This window comes from Zonotrichia albicollis, chromosome 17 (genome assembly GCF_047830755.1).
Source record: "Zonotrichia albicollis isolate bZonAlb1 chromosome 17, bZonAlb1.hap1, whole genome shotgun sequence".
Taxonomy (NCBI): domain Eukaryota; kingdom Metazoa; phylum Chordata; class Aves; order Passeriformes; family Passerellidae; genus Zonotrichia; species Zonotrichia albicollis.
The window spans coordinates 5157897-5178303 of record NC_133835.1 but is presented as its reverse complement, the minus strand read 5'-3'; the positions used below and the strand labels follow the sequence as shown (position 1 = coordinate 5178303).

Here is a 20407-nt window from a genome sequence, read left to right as displayed (position 1 = left end):
AGGCAACAAATAAATACAGCTTTGCTGATGAAAGTTGTTTTTATCGGTCAAGGTAAAGCTGGGACAATGTTCCTGTTGGAAAGCAGCGGGGCTGACACAGTGGAAGGAAATCCCTGTGTGTCCCCCAGCGGAAGGTGAGGCATGCAGGGCAGTGTATACATCCCTGCAGCTGATCTCCCAGCCCCCTGTTTGGGGCAAACATTCCTCAGCCCTGGCCTCCCTCCAGCCTGTGCTCCACCAGGGTAAAAGGAGATAAAGGTAACAGCTGTATTTAGCTGCAGTGTTTCCTTTGAGTAACGGGAGAGGAAGGATCTCTGCTGGGAGCAGCCATATCCCTCATCCAAGGGCTTTGGAGTTCATTCACTCCGTGCTTCCTACGCTGCCTTGGCTGCAGCACTGCAGGCACGAGGCTGCAGGATGTTTGCAGGGCAGGAAGGGTTTGGAGCAAGCACAGAGCTGCCAGCTCCCCTGGGAGAATCCAAGGCTTGGTGAAATACCAGCACTCACCCTGGAAAAATCTCTTTTGGAGAACGGCTTTTGGCAAGGCTCATTCTAGCTGTATGTCCTGGTTTGAGAGAGGGACAGTTTCTAGCTGTCCCCCTGGTTGGAGAGAGGGACTCCTCTCTCTTTGATGAACTGAGAATTGGTTATCTAAAGGGTGGTGATGGACTGAGAGTTGATGATCTGAGGGGTGGATGTATTGGAAATTTAATGGGGGGAGGAGGAATGTTTTTTTGAAGATTTCATTCTGAGTTCTGCGTGTGGTTCTCTTTATATATAGTTGTAGGTTAATAGACATTTTTCTTCTTTATTCCTAAGTTGGAGCCTGCTTTGCTCTGTTCCTGGTCACATCTCACAGCAGACACCAGGGAGCATATATTTTCATGGGGGCACTGGCATTGTGCCTGCATCAAACCATGATACTGTAATAATGTGTTAGATGGAAGGAAACTTAACTGGGGAGTGGAATTGGTAAATAAGATCAAGAAATTGCTGCTTTAAGGCATTCCTGTGAATTCTGCTCATGTGGTCTGTGCAGTTTTGTAAAGGATCAGCATCACCTCATTGTTAACAAAGTAGATGGTAAAGGAAAAACAGTCTTTGTAAAGGTGAAGAAGCTGCTAGCTGGGGGTCTGTTTATCATTTAACCCCATAAAAGTTCTTTTTCTGACACTGGCTCTAAGTCAGGCATCACAGCTCATTTGTATCTCTGAGAGTTCCAGGAAGATGTACACTGTGAGGCCAGCTTTGTTACGTGAGCTCATCAGGTAAAAAATTCAAACAGGGGCTCAATCCTCTCTCAGTGGGATGGTAGCTTGTTAATTCTCTAATTAATTTGTTAATTGACAAAGTCCCTAACTGCCAAGCTTATGAAGAAGCCAGCTTCCCATCTGATGGTGAGAATGCTCCTTCCTCCTCCTCGAGCATGGTGCAAGTATCACAGCAGGCAGCCTGGGAGCCTCAGCAGTGCTGACTGAAAGCATTTTGATAAGGTGATGTATTTACAGCTTCCACCATGGAAGCTTGATTTCTGCCATTCCTATGGGTTCTTCCAGTTATTTCTGGAGAGTTTTTCATATCAGAAACTGCCCAAGAGCTGCTTTTGCAGGGCTGCAAGAGCATCAGTTCTCATCACCTCCTCTCCTTTGTCTCTGCCATATGTGTAGCTCTTGTTTAGCCCAGTGGCTGCTCCCAGCACAGATCAGACTGAGCTGTATCAGCATTTTTGGGGCCAAAACATGAGTTGGAGTCAGGTCAGCAACCACAGCCAGGTGATGCCTGTGTCAGAAAATGTACAAAAGTTTGGTTGCTTACACCAGGGTTAAAATGTGCTTCATATGCCTTTCTGAATGTTAGTTGGGTTAGAGCATTTATTCATCAAAATTACTAGAGCTGTGAGGTAAAACATAGTTGCTTTAATTCCTTTCTTGTGTGTTTTTAGGTTTATTTGTATGAAATCTTCATAGTTTTCAATTCACCTGTGAGTCCAGGTTGAATTTCTGCTTCTTTCACTAGTTGGATTTGACTGTGGCCTTTCAATTGCTGATCTATGTAAAATCTTCTTTTGGCCTTGACACTGAGCACTGCTCAGTCTGACCTTGCACGCCAGGTGTAAACTGAACAATAAAAATCTGTCTTGCATCACTTGACACTGATGCCTGAGACTCTGTGTCCCATCTCCTGTGTGTTAGAGCAGAGGGTTTTACACAGCAAACAGCACGTGGGGATTTAGAGACACTGCTCTAATCCCTGCCTGACCTTTGAGATGATTTTACACCACCAGCCTGAGCTGCCCTCAGTTCTTCCTGTAAATCCTGCACTCCCAAGCTGTTTGGGACTTGTGTAGCAAACTCCTCCATCCCCTCACTGGCCAAACCTAGATCATGTCTGACATCTTCCAGCCCTGGTTTTCGTAAAGACTCGCGTAATTAAACTTCGTCATTAAAATTTTGGAAAAACAAGCCCTCTTCTAATGAGTTAACAGGCTCTTGACTACAAATAGCTCTGTGAGAGCTGGGAGCTCAATTGTGCAATCAGGTCCAGCATCTCAACCAGTTTTGTTCCAGCTGTTGCATCGTTTAAACACGAAACCAGTACAGACAAGCTCTGAGTGGTGACTTCAGAGCCAGGCGCCAGCAGAGCAAAAATAGTGGATGCTGATTTTTTTTTCCACTTCTGAGCCTTTAAACAGCAGTCCAGCTGTCTTCTTGAGGACAAATGAGAAGAATGCCCATAAATATAAATTATAGGCCACTTGTAATCTCTCTCCACACAGAGAAGTTTGGATTCTTCCTGACAGACCTGTTACAGCTGAAGAGATGACAAAGTGGAACAGAAGCCTGTTAGGATAAGTGATGGCACTTTGGAGTACAACAAAACTGTTGCTTATGAGTGGAATAATTGGCACTTACAATTGCCTGGCTGCTAAATAAGAGCTTCTGCTACTTGACTGTATTAAATCTTCTTTTTATTTTGGAAATAACTGATGGAGCAATCAGGATTTGGGAGAATGCAGCTTCCCTGGAGAGGAAGTGTCCTTCTGTTCCCCTGCTCGGAGTCTGGTGGATCTACCCACAAATGGGCACAGTGGCATTTCATTCCCAAGTAAACTCCCTATAACAATGCGTGTGGGGACCTATTTGGCAATTATTTTTCTCTGAATCTTGGAGTATTTAGGTGAGGGGATTTATGTTTTCAGGTAATCATTCAACAAGATAAGCTTAGTAAGGGGGGGAGGTAAGGGGATGTTCAGCCTAATTTCTGAAGTAGTTTCAGCTAGTCTGACCCAATATAAAAATTTATGAGGCCATTATGAAAGCCATAATATGCTAAAATCTGTCACAACAAACAAACAAGAAAGAAAACTTCCTAAATGAAACATTTCTTTGAAAACTCTACCTGTATTTAGTCCATGCTCAGGTGTTTCACTTTTAATCTTAACAAATAGCTTAGGTGTGGAATTATGATCCATTCACTCCTATTTTCTCCTCCCCTTGTTTTACCATCCTTGCTAAAACCCCAGCTTATCAGTAGCTATTGTTGAGCTGGCTCATAACCTCGGCAGCTGCGCTGATTGTGGGGCTGTGCCACGGGCATGACTTCTCCTGGAGTGGATGTTTGGCATTCTTTGGGCAGCAGCTCCTGCGGGATGCCACAAACTGACTCACGGCGAGCTCAGCCCAGAGAGCCCATCCCCTGCTGTGATTGTGCTGCAGGAAATAAACAAGATGACAGCCTAATCGATCACATCTTTGGCCTGAGAACTGGGCCACCCCAGCAAGAAAGAGTGGCAGAAATGGACTTGCTGTTTGTTGCTCTATTGCCCCATCCCTTTGCCAGAAGGGAACAGAAAATCCAACGTGCAAAAAATCAAAATGAGGTTTGTGAAATCAGCTAGGTTGTGAGCTTGGGAGCTGGAGCTTTTGCATATTCTTCTTCTGTGAAAATGAAGGGTGTTCAAAATGCTCTGGGGATGAGCTGTGCACGGTGGAGTCAGAGAATCCCTGAGTGTGCTGAGCTGGCACGAGGTGCTGGTCACTCACAGCAGTGGAGAGGGGACTGACTGACTGACTGGCTGACTGGCTGGCTGCTGCTCCCTGGTCCCCCCTGCCTCTCCTCCAGAGGGATGTGTGGCCCTTGTCACCTGGCTGTGGCATAATAGGTCCCTGTGCTTGGAGGAAGTGAACAAACAGCCTGCTGGTCATTACTCTGTGACTGCTTTCTGCCTTCAGTGTCCAGCAGGAGGGATTTTCCTGCGAGGCACAGTCCCCTGGAGGTACCAGGGAGGTAAACGAGGTCATCCTCTGAAACCCGCTAAGGCTTCTAATTTTACACAGCCTCCAGTGCCCAGGAGGCAGAGGCATATTCAATTTACATTAATAAGCAAGTCTTGGTTATTCATCAGAATAAATGTTTTTGAGTGTTAAGAATAGCTCCTGTCTTAGCGCTTCCTCCTATTGTTGCATCTCTTCCTTGAGCAGTGGAAATGTTTTGGGCGATTTAAATTACATTTACAGTAGTAATTAGGTGTAAGCAACTTTACAGTTGACTTATCTGAATATACATCTGTGTCTAAAGAGAGTAGGACTTTCCCCCCCCGCCCCCCCACCTCCTTCATTCTCCCAAGGCAGGACATTTTCAAACAGGGTGGGCAGCTGGAGATACTGATATTTATTGATATTGATTATTGATTCTACATGTCCCTGGGCATTCTCCCAAGGCAGGATATTTTCAAACAGGGTAGGCAGCTGGAGATACTGATATTAATTGATATTAACTATTGATCCTCCAGCTCCCTGGGCATCCTCCCAGCAGGATGACAGATTAGCTCTTGTCTCATGCAGTAAAGTCATGAGTGGAAACACTTTGTAGGGCCTGAGTGTTGCTGTTTCTTGGCAGCTCTTTTCCTGTGAGGTGCTGGTCTTCTCTCCCAGCTCAGGCAGAGCAGAATCAGTTGTGTGTCAGGCCCAGCTGCTGGGAGCTGTTTCCTTACCCAGACCTGAGTGCAGCTCACTCTGCTGCTCCCTGCCAGACTGGCAGCAAGCTGGGGCTTGGATAATCTCACTGATTTAGTGACTCCAGAAACTGGAATAATCTCTTAATCTCACTCAGTCTGTGTGATGGGTAGGTAGCACCACTTGAGGATTTCCTTATGTGGTGGATTGAGCAGGGATAAATGATTTTCAGGTTTTCCTAACACTGTGCACCCTCGAAATAAACCTGAGAAAAAAACAATTGAAGAAATTTTGCTACTCCACGTTGCAGTGTGCCACTTGCATCCATTTCTCAGGGTAACAAACTGGTTTTGGGGTGCTTGACAAATGCAAAGCTGCCATATGATCTTGCAGTGCAGCCCCTGGATGTTTATTACAGCTGACCTGAAGGCTCTGATGCCCAGCTCTGCCAAGCAGCTCTCCCAAACTGCAGAGTTTAGGTCTGCTGAAATTCCTGGCTATCCAAAAGCATGTCGGATGTTTTCCCACCTCCTTTTGATCCTGAAAAAGTCAGGCCAAGTCATGTCAGCTTGGCAGGATGTGTGGATACCTTCAGAAATAACTCATGCACTAAAGTGGTGACGGTAACAGCGCTGGGTCTGTTCCCGTGATTCATTTGAACTAATTGGCTGCTGAGAGCATCATATGTCTCTTTGTCTCCATATTTGAGTGAGATTCAGCTGCTGTGATCCAGATAATCTTATCCTAGTGAGCTTGTCTCATCTCTAATGATGCCAGGAAGACTGTCCTGGAGCATGAAACATGCTGGAGAGCTCAAAACCAGAGCTGGAATATTTATCCTGATTCACTCTGAAAAAGCAGACTCAGCTGGACTCTATTCCTCCACCTTTTTTTTCCTCATAAGCACAATCTAGGAGATAAACTCACTGATTACTCCTCTCAAATGCCATGAATAACTGAAGGGCAGACAGGAGTGGAGATGTGAAAGGCTGTAGTGCAGCTGTGATTATCCACAGAGATCAGAAACTTTCAGCAGTGCTGTGTACTCTTTGTGTGAGTAATCAAAGCTGAATGTACTCTTAAAGAATTCTGTCTTCATCTGGATGCTTTAAATTTGCTCAGTTGTGCAACAAGCCTGGCTGAGTTATTACTACTGCATGAGAAACCTGAGGATGAAACTGCCTGGTACGAGTGTCTGGCAGGCTCTGGCTGTAAATTGACCCATTAAAAAGGATGATCAGCTGGCTGCTGGAGTTATTAAAAGACATTTAATGACAAGGGACACCACTGAGGGACAAAAGAAATAAAGTTATGGGCTGTGTTGCCCATCTATTTGCAGTGCTGGCAGGAGAAGGAATGGCCTGGAACCCAGCCCCTTGTTTCAGGGCAAGGTGTGCTCGGTGGGGAGTGGTTTGGAAAGGCTGAGTGTTCCCTGGGGAGAACAAAATACTTTTCCAATTTTGTAAAAACAGAAAGCAAAGAGCAGCCACGTTTTCTCTTGCAGACATTTTTGTTGTCATCCCTCCTTGCTCTCCCCTCCCATGTCTCACATCCTGAGCAGTGAGTGTGGTCACACATGATGGTGACACTTCTGCAGCAACTGCAGTCTGTGTAGCTGCAAAAAAGGATGAAAAAAAAAATCTTTAATTTGCTTTCTGTGTGTTCCTACAATTTCACAAGTGGGTGAATTTTTATGATGGATAGTAGGAAGGAATTCTTCCCTGTGGGGATGTAAGGCCCTGGCACAGGGTGCCCAGAGCAGCTGGGGTTGCCCCTGATCCCTGGCAGTGCCCAAGGCCAGGCTGGACAGGGCTGGGAGCACCCTGGGACAGTGGGAGGTGTTCCTGCCATGGCAGGGGTGGCATTGGGTGGTCCTGAAGGTCCCTTCCAAACCATTGTGTGCTCCCTGCCTGTGTGTGATTCTGTGCTGCTGTAAAAGCTGTGGTCTCTGGGTTTTGGTTAGAGCTGAACTCCACAAGCTGGCACTTTCTGTGGTTGATCTTTGGGGCTGGTGTAGGAGGAGCTATGTAGATAAACCTGAGCTTTGAATTACGGGTGGAGGAATAAATTTTACAGGAATTGTGGGTAAGGGGGAAAAGAGAGGAAATTCCCATGAATAGTTTTGCATAGGTGATGTGGGGGGTTGTAAATGTCCCAGACCAAGAACATTCCCTGGGTCTGAAGCTGGGGAGTGAGGCAGTGTTCCTTCAGCAGCAGGGTGAGCTCCAGCAGTGGTTGGGAAAATAGCTGTGTAAGTAGGAACAAAACCAAGATGGGCTCTTTTATGATGAGGGATTGTCTCTAAAATAACTATTGGAGGCAAAACAGGCTGAGCTGTGGACCCAGCCTTACTGGGAATATGGCAAACACAGAGTGGGATTGCTACTTGTGCTGATTGAGCTTTGTGTGCCCTCACTAAAAAAACTTAAATAAGTTACTTACCTTTTATCCTACTTATAAGTTACTTATCCTTTTAACTTTGGGATTCTGAATCCCAAAAAAATGCTAGAAGAAAGGAGAGTTACTGAAACACCACAGAGAGAAAAACAAGGAAAGAACAAAACCTGTCAGGAACAGCTACAGGGCATCCGATTGCTTTAACCCTTTGCTCACTTGTATGTTGCTTTGTCGATGAGATTTTTAAAGAATAATCTGGATTTTGCAAAATATTCTCTGTGGGTGTTACGAGTTTACGCTGCTCTTTCAACACCAGTGTATTACATCCAGCTGGGCTTTACTCACTGCTCAACTACGGCAAGAAACGCTGAATTGCTTCTTTAATAAGCACTCCGGGTTTTTTTTCCTTGCCCTCCCCACGTCCTCAGGCAGATATTTTGTTCTTTTCTTGATGTTCTCTTCAAGTACAACACAAAGAAATGAATACACTGCTTGACTCCTCCTCCCCGGGCTGCGTTGGGAGTTCCTTTTTCGCGTGGGCTGAGTCTCACGTTAATGTTTAGCAAGCCCGGGCTGCAGCCCAGCCTCGGTAAGAGCTCGCTGCTATTTTCTGCTCTCTGTGGGCTGTCCCCCGTGTCCCAGCGTGGGTGGCTCCGCCTCGGGCAGCGCTGCTTGAGGGCTCGGCTGGATTTGCTGTCACTCCCGCCGGGGCGGGGGGACACGGGCAGGGAGCAGAGGATGCTCCGTTGTCACCGCAGCGTGTGCTCAGCACGGATGGACTGACCGACACTCTCCTCCCGGCTGGACATGGACAAGCGCGGCTCGTGTGGCTCCAGGATGGCCAGGGGGGTGCTGGCACCTGTGCGGGCTGCCAGCTGTGCCCAGCTGCTCAGCAGGTACCGAGCGTTCCCTGGGGGTCCCGGCTGCTCTGCTCCTTAAAGCAGGGCACCTGGGATGGGGTAGGGGGAAGCAAAGTGAATTTCTAAGGCTATTGTGTGCTCTTAAAATAGTGCTTTGAGTGCCTTGATCATGAAATGAAACCTGTGGAAATTCCCTCTCTTCTTCCTCATGCTGAGCCTATGAAAATCCCTGTTCTTTTCTCTGTGCTCGCTCTGGGCTGAGTGCAGCGAGCTGGGGAAGTGGGACCTGAGGGGCTGAAATGCGTCCCTGTGACACAGGCTCACCTGCCTTGGGGTCTGCCAGCTCTTCAGGGGTTTGTGCATCTATATGAATGTAAGAATGTTGATTTATCATGCAAGTAATGGAGGATAGATCTGAAATTTGAACTGCTCTGCTTGGCAAACACTGTTCTGCCTGTGTGTTTATTAGATATTATATGAGTTAAGAATTCATCTAAGGTGCATTTGCATCACTTGAGAAGTTTGCATTGAGTTTTAGAATGTTTCCTTGCTGTAGTGGTCAGAATCTGTTGATTTTGGGTGAATGTGCTGAAAGTGATTTTACTTCTAATCACAGCTCATATTTTCATGTCTCTGTCTTAGTTGTCATATTTTCCAGTCCAATTTGATGATGCTGTGCATTCAAAGCAAGGCAGAAACTCTTTAGAAGACCCCAGGCAAAATTTGAGTTGTGAAATAAAAAAAATTAATAATAATTGTAGGGGGACTGACACAGAAATGATATGGTAAATTACTTTAAAATTACCCACGTGGAAGAGAACGAGATTGAAACCTTCAGTGTTGCAGGCTTTCCTTGATAAAAATCAAAATATTTGTTAAAGACTTAAGGCTTTTGCCAAACGAGTTAGTTGAGTTCCAGTGCCTGTGCTGCTGCCAGAACACCTCTGTGGTCAGCTCTGAGCAGCTGCTGCAGCAGGAACCTCAAACTTGCTCACCAACTTTGCCCAAACATTGAACCCCAGCCAAGCAGCACTTCCCACCTTCTCACTCAGGACTCACCACAGGTGAGGTGTCTGTGTGTTTATGTGTAGCTAAGCCTCTTGCCCAGGATTGACCTAAAACTTACCTGTCCAATAGGGCAAGGACATGCCAGCCTGTTTCTAATTAGTTGGCCGTAATCAGGGCTTATTTTTGTTCAGCAACTCTGACGTGCTCGTTGAGTTCCCAGTAATATTCCTGTTGGCTTGCAAGGGGCTGCTGGTGCTGCCATGGAGCAAAAGCCACTGCTGAGCCGGGTCTGCCTCCCTCTTCCTCTTGCTCTCAGTGCTGTAAAGCTTGTAGGACCTGGGGAGGCTCACAAGCAGGGCTGGTGGCCCTGGGCTAGCTGGTGACAGAATTGGTTATTAATCCCAGCCAAGGGCTTTTCATGGCAGGGTAAGCCAAACACTTTGTGTTATGTGTAATAACTCTGCCCTGAGAAATCCAAGCGAGGAGCTGATGACTCCTCCCTGTCTTCCTGCATCCCTGAAGCTCTCGTGAGTGAAGCATCGCTGGATTCCAGCACACCTCTCCACCCCTCCTTCCCCTGTGCTGCTCAGCACGTCACTCTTGTGGCCTCTCCAGCATCTCTGGGCCGTTCTCATGCAGCTGAGCAACAACTTGCACTTACTCATTCTGTGCTCTAATGCAGCTACAGCTGGTAGAATGGGCTAGAAGAAGAAATAAGGACGAGTTCTATCACCCTGATTTACTCCAAGTTCAACATTTGGGAAGCTGTAGGACAAGTGTTTAATATGTGTGAGCCTGCTTCAGTAAAAGGCAATGAATGGTCACACAGGAAATAAGTTCAGAGCCTTTCCATGGTGGATTCAAACAGCTGGCAGCCTTTCCTCTGGAAGCCAAGGGGTCCCTCAGTCCTTGGTCCCTCAGCTGAGTGTCTGAGGTGTGCACAGGCTGAGCACATCACTGAAGTGCCAGCAGAGATGGCAATAGAGGCAAGGTGCCTCAGCTAACGGGAGCGTGTTTTGAGGATGTGTGCAGTGACTGGGAGCTGTTGACTCATTGGCCTCAGCAGAATCCCTGGCAGAGTGCGCTCGGGGCTGTGACAGCAAAGGCACCAAAGGGCAGTGGTTCCCTGCCAAAGGGCAGTGATTCCCTGCCTGCTGCTTTCCTTGTGGCATTCCTGTGATTCCCTGCCTGCTGCTTTCCTTGTGGCGCTCCTGTGATTCCCTGCCTGCTGCTTTCCTCGTGGCACTCCTGTGCACAGGCTCAGCCTGGGGCAGCTTCTCTATGGGAGAGGGCAGTGGGTGAGGACAAGGTGTGGGAGCTACAGGGCTCTGGGGTTTGTAGCCCCATGGCAGCTGGTCTGAGGGGTTTGGGATCCTGGTGCCATGCTGATAGGTGGAATTGGAAAGGCACAGCAGATCCTTGTGGCCAAGGACATGGACAAAGCTGCTGGTGTGTTTCAATGGACATGGATTCAGTGGAAATGAAAACAGGGTTAGGAATGCCACCTTTTAAATAATGACTGACATCTAATCATCCTGTAGAGCAGCTTCATCAATTCACAATCACATTAAAAATCCCAGTACTACTGAAGGTTTGTTTTGGCCAGGTACCCCTTTCTCCCAGCAGGATTTCCCTTTGGATGAAAGCCCTTTCCTGTTTGGCTTACCCTGCTAATGCAGGGAAAGTGAGCAACAGGCTCATCCACTGTGACCTTACAGTCAAACACAAAGCCATGCACAGGGAGGATGGGTTGTGTCTTCTGAGGCCAAAACAAGCCCTGGACAGACACCAAGCTAATAGTGTAAGCTAAACACGGCTTTGAATATTTTTAATTTGGCTGTATCTGCATGGGGTTATCAATCCTGTTCTTGTTCTGCTCTGAGTTTCAGTCAGAGATGCCTCTAGGCAGATCTGTAATTAAAGGCAACTTTCCCTTTTCCTTAGCTTGCTTACTTAGCCCCTTACTACATGGAGAAGAGACAGATCAATTCCAGATGAAGGCCTGAGACAAGAAAGTAGGGATGGAGTTTCTTTGCCCTTAAATACTTTGATAGAGACACTTATTGTCAGGAAAGTTACAACCTGTGCTTTAGTTGAGATCCAAAGCTCTGGTGGAGATAACAGAATCATAGAATGGTTTGGGTTGGAAGGGACCTTAAAGATCATAAAATTCCAAACTGATCTATGGGAAGAAATGCCCAAGATCAGGTCAGGTTTCTCCAAGCCCTGTCCCACCTGGCCTTGAACACTTCCAGGGATGGGATATCCACAGCCTCTCTGTGCCAGTGCTCCACCAGCCTCTGGAGTTTGTGCAGCACAGAAAACACTGGAGTTGCCAGTCTGAAGCAGTGGGACACACACAAGCCTCAGGATTCACATCTTCCACTCCACACAGCCCTGGGCAAAGGTTTGCTGTTTGCTTTTTCTGCTGTCTCTGAGAGTGCCAGGACAGGAGGTGAGGCTGTGCCTTCTCACTGCTGCACCGGGGCAGAGCTGCAGCTTTGGGAATTGCTGCACACACAGAGCAGGATCTGGCATGTCCTCTTTATCACTTGCAGAACTGGCTTCTTCCAAACAACCTGAAATGACGCTGCTTCCCCGAGCTGCTTGCATAATGGCAGATCTTGATGAGCTGATTGCTGTGTTACTGAAAACAAGCTGTAATCTTATTAGCAAATTGTGGCACTGCCATCTTAGCTATTCTCCCTGGTGCTGCAGAGACAGGCCTTCAACTGTGCCATCCCACGTGGGCAAAGTCCTTGATAAAAAATGCCTTAATGGGGACATAAGTGGGGGTTGGCAGCAGTGCTGGATAAAACAGCCTGGGCTAAAGGCACTGTGACTTCTCACAGGGTGAAACTATGAAATATGTGAGCAAATCTCTGGTCAGAGATATGCAGAGGTACATCAGCAGTAGCAGACTGCTAAAGCTAAAATTGCTTTAATTCTGGCTCTAGCTGCTTTGGTTGAGTTAAGGCAGGGAAAGGAAAGCATGGTGAGTCTGTTGAGTAAGTTACTGTTCATTGCCACTGCAGTAATTTGATAATTAGCCTCTCTTTGCTTTTACGGCCTGGGCTGAGGCATCTGAACCAGCTATGTGCTTTCCATTTTCTCTCAAGAGTAAGCCTTAGGAGATCTTTTGTGCATATTGAGGAGAAGGGAGGAATTGGTAGTGGTGTTCACGTATAAAATTTCATGTATTTTGAGGGTAACTAAGCCAGGCATTAAAGATTTGCAGTAGGGCTTTCTTCTGGTTTAGACCTTTAGTAGAAAAGTTGTGGAATTTTTGTTATGCAGGAGAGGCATCTCCTGCATAACATTGCTCTCTGTGGTAGGAATAGAGTTTTGTGTAATTATGTGTGTCTGAATGAAATAGTGATTTTGTGTAATTCTTGTAAGGTTTTGATAATGAGCAGATTGACTTCTTTCATACAGGAGCCTGTTTTTATATTTGCATTGATAATTTTGATATACTGAGGTTTAAACCTCGAATAAGAAAAATAGCTACAGCTATATCTATGGAAAAAACCCTATATATGTGAGTTACTGCTTCAGGATTTTCTCAGTTTTTTTGAATATTCCTGTCTGTTATTTCTGGATACCTTTATCTCACTACGTGGTTTTAAACAAGAAAACTGAGTATGTTATGGACTGTCATGTGCTGATCTTTAGGTGACTTTTTTCTCTTCAGAATTAACTACATTTAAAAACATTTAATTAAAACCATTTCTTTATTTAGGTTTAAACTGCTTGCTTAGGGTAAGAACCTGGAAGCAATGTGAGGAGAGCCTGCATGGACTTTTTGGTTGTTTGTTTCAAGTTTTTGCTTTTGTACTCATGAGTTTTTTTTGTCCTTGAAGTAAATTGAAAGCAGGTCGGATGTGCATGGTCTGACATTAACACAATTTTGTTCTCTTACTAAGGGTCTTTATCTGTCAAAATATTGCAACCAGTTGATAGACTAATCTCTCTCTTTTTTTTTTTTTTTTTTTTTTTTTTTTTTTTTTTTCCCTTGCAAGCTGGTTACATTCTATGCTTATGGTCTGGTTTCTTGTGAATGATGCTGTGACTTGCTGTGCTACTCCAAGCTGCTCTCGAGGCTCATTCAGACTTTCTGTCTGTTTCTTTGTTCCATGTGTGCCTTTGTGCTTGCTCCAGATCTTTGGAAATGTCTTTAAAGACTGGGTGCTGCTTGTGTGGCAGGACTGCCTTGTCTGCCTGAGTTCTTCTGTTCCTGTTCCCTTTTTCTCATCTTAGTTTTCTGGAAGCAGAAACTGAAAGGAATTCCATTTTCTTGGCTTGCACTTGTTGCCACCTGGTCTGTTTGAAATGCTTGAGAAGGAACCCTTTTATTTATTCATCTGCTAGAGAGGTATTTCAATGAGGGAGGGATGTTGAGCAAGCAGAAAAGAAGCCCAAGCAGCTCCAGGTCCTTTGAGAAACTCTCTCATGGGAGTGATTCAAGCCTGGAGTGAACATAGCAACAGTGTTTATTGTATTTTGGTATTCAAGAGGGTGAAGAATTACATGAGTGTTTGCAACATACTTGCAGTGTGGTGACAGTATCTAGGAACAGATCAAAAACTCCTCTGGGGCTGCGTTTTGCAGCCCAGGGTCAGTGAGCCCCCAACACTGATCCAGGCATGCAGAGCTTCAGGGATCCTCGTGGACGGCACATGGAGAAGGAATAAAATAAACTGTAAGGTCTGTGCCAGCCTAATTCCTCACAGCTGTGCTATTAATGCTGTGAAGTCTTAGGCTGAAGGTGCCAGGTGAATCTGGAGCCTTGTTAAAACTGGCTGTGCTCTTAACAAGAGGAGAAATTTGAATTAAGATGCTCAGGGTTTCCACAGAGCCCTTCCTATATGGCTGTCCTTAACAAGATCTTTTTGCTAGTCTCCTTTTTGTTGGGTTAATTTTTAAAGCTTCATAATCTGATGCTTTTTGCTAGGTTGACAGTGCAATGGAGTGAGCTTGATTATTCCACCTCCTCTTTGCCCAGTTGCACTGAGCCATTAACATTTTAAGCCAACAATCTCTGCTTTCAATCTCAGCTGTTGCTGTGCTGGAACGTCACAGGCTGCCCTCCACTTGACTCAGGTATGCAATGAGGAAGAACAATCTTTTAGGTGCTCTGAATCTAAAATTAGCCTTCCACCTGGGCAGCTGGAGCTGCATAGCACTGTGCACTGAGTTCAAGGGGGAAAAAAAAGGAATTTAGACCAGAAAATAAAATGTTTTTTAAGTGTGAAGGTCTGATTTTTGTTGTCCTGTGGACAGGAGCAACAGTTCTAGTTTAACACTGGTAGAGCTTGGCCTTGGGTCCTGCTGCCCCTCTGTAGAGCTGCTGTGTGATATCAGCATCCTGCAGCTCGCTGAAACCAAGTTTAGTGCATCAGTAAATGGGCCAGCTGAGGGGAAGAAGTTAAAATGGCTTTTGTTTTTTGTTTGGCACACAAGCAGCTCAGCTGTGGCTTTCCTAGAGTAGGTTTATAGTGTGACTGGTGGACTTTTGGTGCTAACAGTCCAAGAACATCTGTATTTCCAGCTGTGGAAGGAAGCCAGGGAACTGTGGATGGTGAGAAGCTACACTGATTTGCATCCCACAATCAGGGTGGGACGAGGTGCAGCAATTCCCTCTTTGGCAAAACTCTGTCCTTGCACCAGAACTCTGTGATAGGAGCTGAAAGTAGACCAAAACAAGCTGCTGGCAAGGACAAAGCCTGAAACCTGGGCTGTGAGGGCTTTATTGTGACCTTTCTCAGGTGTGCTTCAGGATGTGCCCTAATACCTTTCATAAATAATGCTCCCCTTGGAATAACATCCCCTGGAATGAAGCTGGCATTCAGAGCCTGGTGTCTGGGTAAGCCATGCAGGAGATCTAAATCAAGAGCCACTCTTTGGAAAGAGCTGAATATTTAATTTATTTGTTTATTGGCTTAAAATGGTGTTGTTTTTTCCAGGCAGGCATGGGAAGGAGTTGTCACAGCCATGGGTGACAGAGGTGACACAGAGCACATCTCCTGGTCAGGTCTGTGGGGCAGGTTCTGCTGGAGCTGCAAACCTCAATTCTGTTCTGTGTTGATCCCTGGAGATTTCTGGGGTGTTTTCAGCCAGCTCCAAACCAAGCTGAACACAAAGGAAAGGTGCATTTTGGAGCTGCTTTAATCTGTATAACCTAGATCCCATGGGAATATAGGACAGAAACTTAAGGCAAGAAGAGTTGTTTTGTGCCTGCTGCAAGCCTGCAGCAGAGCAAGTAGAAGAACTTGCAAGATGGTTCCTGAGTGTTGTGCACTGGGAGACCTCTTCAGTGCAAGTTTGTCTACCAGTGTTCCTCATATGGCCAAAACCATCTCCCTCAAAAAAATCTGAATTCCTCCTTCCACTTAGTTTCATGTTGCAAGTGATGAGTTCTGTGTACTGGTTCATAATAGAATCCTAGGAAGGTGTTGAAGAGTCTTTTTTGTTTAAATCTAATCTTAGGAGATGATTGTCAGCAAATGTGAGAAAATGGAGAGGAGTACTGAAGGTGAGGAGTTAAGGTGAGGGATGCAATCTGACTTTTTAACTCCTAATGGGTAAAGGTAGAAGTAAAAAGTTGAAAAGAGAAAAAATAAATTGAGTTAGTAGCTGCAATAGAACTGAGAGAGTTGGACACAAACTGTGCAGGTAAAAAATAAGGCTTAGATTGCCTATTTAAGTGCTCCACCAGGGTATAAATTGGTATATTGAGTGTTATTTGGGTATCCAGAAATAGGAAAGCAGATTGCCTCTGTTCTTGCCTGCTGGGTGGCAGAATAGCTCAAGTCAGTCTTTTACTTTTGTCTTCCTGTAAAACAAACAAGCAAACTCCTTTGGTTCTTGTTCTAAACACTGTGCCTGGCTCCAGATGTTCCTGGAGTGATTCCTTTGCTGTGGTTCTGACCTCCAGAAGAGAGGGGCTGCCTGTGTGTGTTAGTGAGGAGCGTGATGTGCATGCATGTGTGTAAACACAAGTGCAGAGTGGCCTACAATGTTTGTCTCTGTTATTAGATCTTCAAATTACCTTTTTAAAATCTGAAGTGCTCCTCAACTGAAGCAAGTTAGTGCCAGAACTGCTAATAATGGCTTTCTGGAATGAAAGGGGCTAAAACTTTCCAGATATTTTGCCATCTATAACTTTTGGCTCCTAGAACTAGGAGGTTAAATAGTATTTCGTGGGTGTTTTGTTGTCATGGTTTTCAAGGTGTAAGACTTAGACTTGTTTTTTTTTTATTAATGAAACTATAAAGGAATTTTGGCCTGTGTTTGGTAGGGGTGGCTGTTCATGTGTGCTTCTTGAACCACCCACAGTTAGTGTTTCACCTCTTTAATTTTTGTATTCATCAGTGGAAGCATTGAGGTGTTCTCATAAGTATGTTCCACTTACCCCATTTTTTGGTAAGTCTTTGAAAAATAGCAGGGTTTAAATAGCTTGGAACTCTTTGAAGACAATTATAGCTCATTTTAGGAGAGGCACTGTTTTATGAAGTGATGAGAAGCTCACAGCACCAGGGCTGAAAGCTGAATGAGGCCAGTCTGAGACTTCAGCTGTGCATGAATGAATCAGCAGGGTGGTAAGAAAATTCCATATGCTTGGGTTTCCCAGGACACCTCGTGTTGTTTCACAGCTGAAAAATCTGGTCTAGGCAGGAAAAGGGGGCCTCAGCCCCGTGAGCTGTTTGTTGTGTGAGCTGAAGTGCAGGGGATGGAGCTCTGCTGGGTTTTGCATAGGGAGCACAAACCTGCTGGGTTTGGTGGTGAGCTGCCAGGCTCCTCTCTGTGCCAGGTCTGGAGCACACATGCACTGGGCTTGGGACAGCCTGGGTGGCTGTGAATGCAGAGGTGTCTGTGCAAACTCGCAGGGAGGTCTTGGAGTGAGCGTGGGGCGGTAGGTGATGTGTTGGAGGTCACAGGAGGGACAGCACTGAAAACACTCTGTTGGTCTGTGTCCTCTCACATGTTTGGACAGCAGTTTTCCCCATTCTCTGGGGGATTTAGTCCCAACCTTGTCTGTATTGCTAAACACCAAGCAAAGGAAGTTCAGCACTTACCTCTGTTTGGCTTTGCTGCAGTCATTAATCAGAGGAGGTTGGACACGAATGCCGTGTGTGATACGTGGAGCTTAATCTCTCTCCCCTTATCTCTTCCTCTCTCAGCAGCAGACATTGCCCTTGGAAAATGAACCAGCTTCCTCCAAAGAGTGCTGTGGCATCCCCTGTGTCAGAGAGCACGAATTCCAGAGGAGAAGCTTTGGACAACTTGTCAATGGACAGTTTTTGGCTGGAAGTGGAGAATATTAAACAGAGCGCTGAAGCCGAGCAGGAGGAATGCAGCCTTGCAGATGTCAAAACACAGGAGGGTAGGTTGCCAAAAATGTTGGGAGTGAGGAGAGGAATGTGAAGATCTGAAACAGAAGATTTGCTTATGCACCTGAACGACTCAGAAGCATGTTGGAGTATGGTTAGAATATTATCAGTCAATCAGGGATAGAGATATTATTTTAATTGGGTGGTGGATAATGCCCTGCAGAAGGGGAGGGTTGGCCTGGCCTGGTTTCGGCTTCTGGAGCAAAGCTGACTCCAAGGTCAGTCCCAGGAGATGTTCAAGGCTTCAGGGTTTCCAATCAGCCCCACCAAGGGTGGGGGCTCTCAGTGGCAGCTCAGGTGGTGTAGGGTAAACACTCTGTGAGAGCTGGGGCTGTTTGTGTGCATGGTTCTGAGATTCATCATAGTGGCTTTTGTGGGAGCTGCTTCTGTGGAAGGCTGACTGTTCCCTCTCTAATTCCCTGTTCAAGAAACCACAGTAAACATCCAGAAAGCCTTGAATGCTTCCATACAAGGTTTTTCCTGCATATCCTTTTTTCTTTCTTTGGCAGAAATATGTATGGGTTGTTTCTAATGCACTTTCTAGAGCACTGTTGTTATCCAGTGCTTTGGAATAATTGGAACTGGGACAGTTATTCCAAAACTTTTGGGATATGTTTTCCTTCTATGGAATCATAGAATCACAGAATGGTTTGGGTTGGAAGGGACTTTAAAGCTCATCCAGTGTCACCCCTGCCATGGACACCTTCCACTGTCCCAGGCTGCTCCAAGCCCTGTCCAGTCTGGCCTTGGACAGTTCCAGGGATCCAGGGGCAGCCACAGCTTCTCTGGGCAAGTCTTTGGCGCCAGGGCTTTAGCACCCTCCCAGTGACAGATTTCTTCCTAATACCCAACATAATGTTCCCCTCTTTTAGTGAGAACCCGTTACTCCTTGTCCTGTCACTGCAGTTCCTATGAGCAGTCCCATGGAAAGTACAACACCCTGGGTTGCTGGAAGGCTGAAAAGTGCTGATAAACACCCAGAGATCCCCCAGGTGGGGACCACACCTTTCTGTGTCCACTTTGAAGAAATTGAGGTGGTTGGCATCCCCTTGAACACAGGCTTGCTGCCTGCACAGCTGTGTGGTATTGAGGATGATCTGTGTCCTGGGGAAATGTTTGTGTGACAGTCCCAGTGTGCTGCTGGCCTTGGGAAGGGCCAAATGCTCTCATGGGGACATAGAGAGGCTCTGGAGAGCAGGGTGGGAATATCATCTATCTACCATCGTTGGCAGGACATGATAAAAATGAAGGTCTGCTGTAAAGTCCCTTTTTATAAAGGAAACAAGTTTGATTTTTAGAAGTGGAAGAGATGCAAAGGGATTCAGAAAATGAGTGCACCAGGAAGCAGACTGGAAAAGAGACCATCCCATCAGATGAAAGACTGTCTGGGATATCCTAAAGACTGATATGCTGGAGGCAATTTGATTACTGTGTACAAGCAGGGATATGAGGAGAAGTCTTTTAATGCTGTAGATTAATCTAGCAGGCAGGAACTGAGTGCTTAATTGGCCATTGAAACCAGACAGGCTTGAAATGATGCTCCAAGTAGCAAAGCCTTCCCAGCAGCCTGGGGAGGGAGGTGGGGCAGGCTGGGGCTCCTGATGCCTCCTCTGAAGGAGCTTAGGCAAATGAACTCTGTGCTGGGAGTGGGGAAGCTTTGGATGGTGTGCAGGGTGCAGGGTTTGGCTTTGACATCTCTGCAGCTTCTGCTCAGTGCACAGAGGCTGTGGGGCTCCTCAGAGCCAGAGGCACCTTCACTTTGTGCATAAATCTGGGGCGCTGAGAGATGGGCAGCTCTGTCTGGAGCCAGCCTGGCTCAGCCTGGAGATGGCTGCTGATAACACAGGGACAGGACAGGCTGCGGAGATAAGGCACTGCAAACACCCAGCTGGGAACACTCCTGTGCAAGCCCTGGGTGAGGAGGGGTGTTCTGGGAAGCTCCTGGTGGCGTGGTGGGCCAGTGTGTAACTACAGGTTTAGGGCAGTGACAGGTGCTGAGGGTACTCATGGCCTTGCTAACAGTTGGGGGGAGCAAGAAGCAGCTTTTCCTGAAATGCAGCTTTGTGCTGTCCTCGCTGTCACTGTCTGCCCAGCTCTGTCCAGGGCCTGACTGCACAGCCAGCTGAGGACACAGGCACTAAAATACCTGTTTGTGACCTTACAGCATGTACCTGTGGCTGAGAACTGCCTGCAAAGGGGGATTTTTCCCTTCAAACATTAGATAGGAAGTTGTGCTTAATGTTTAGTCTGAAAATGTAGGATGTTCTGGCTGTCCTTTAAATATTTGGGAAGTGAATACTTTATTATGAACGCTATTTTTGACTAGGTTATGTTTCAAGTAAATTTGTGGAACTGGTGTTCTCTAAGTTTTGCAAAATCATTCCTAATCTTGCCCTCCTGAAATGCTGCTTGCCTGGAACTCACAAGGCAAATCTCAGCAGCTCCCCAGGCTTAAACCTGCAGCTCATCTTCTGTGGATCTCTCTGCTCTGACCTGTTTCTCTCCAATTTTTCCCTTTTCCCCAGAAATAACCCATTTTGCTGGTTTCCTTTTGTGTTACTGGCAAACATAACTGGGCCAAAATAGCAGCCAGAGGAATTACAATCTGGGGCTTTGGCACCAGCTGGGGCAGCAGGCTCGCACGGATGTCCGATGGAGGGGCTGCTCTGTGGGATTGTGTGCAAGATCAGTTTCCTGTTATGACTGGAATTGGCTATTTTCAATATTTGCAAGCAATACACTTCACTTCCTCTAGTTCCCAAAGGCAAAATAAACCAGAGGCTTTTTGTGTGTGTTG

General features: G+C 46.2%; 1 protein-coding gene across 8 annotated transcripts in view; it reads left to right on the top strand.

Moving 5' to 3' along the window:
* ARHGAP40 (Rho GTPase activating protein 40) overlaps window positions 1-20407 on the top strand; it is a 40645-nt gene that overhangs the window by 4885 nt on the left and 15353 nt on the right. For 3 of the 8 annotated variants that reach the window (XM_074553570.1, XM_074553569.1, XM_074553568.1), the window contains exon 2: window positions 17401-17603. In XM_074553570.1, the coding sequence (XP_074409671.1) occupies window positions 17423-17603 (181 nt within the window). In that variant the 5' untranslated portion in view covers window positions 17401-17422. Of the gene's footprint in view, window positions 1-7868; window positions 8249-17400; window positions 17604-20407 lie in introns of those variants that run through there. The other 5 variants (XM_074553566.1, XM_026795267.2, XM_074553567.1 and 2 more) reach the window with 4 other exon arrangements.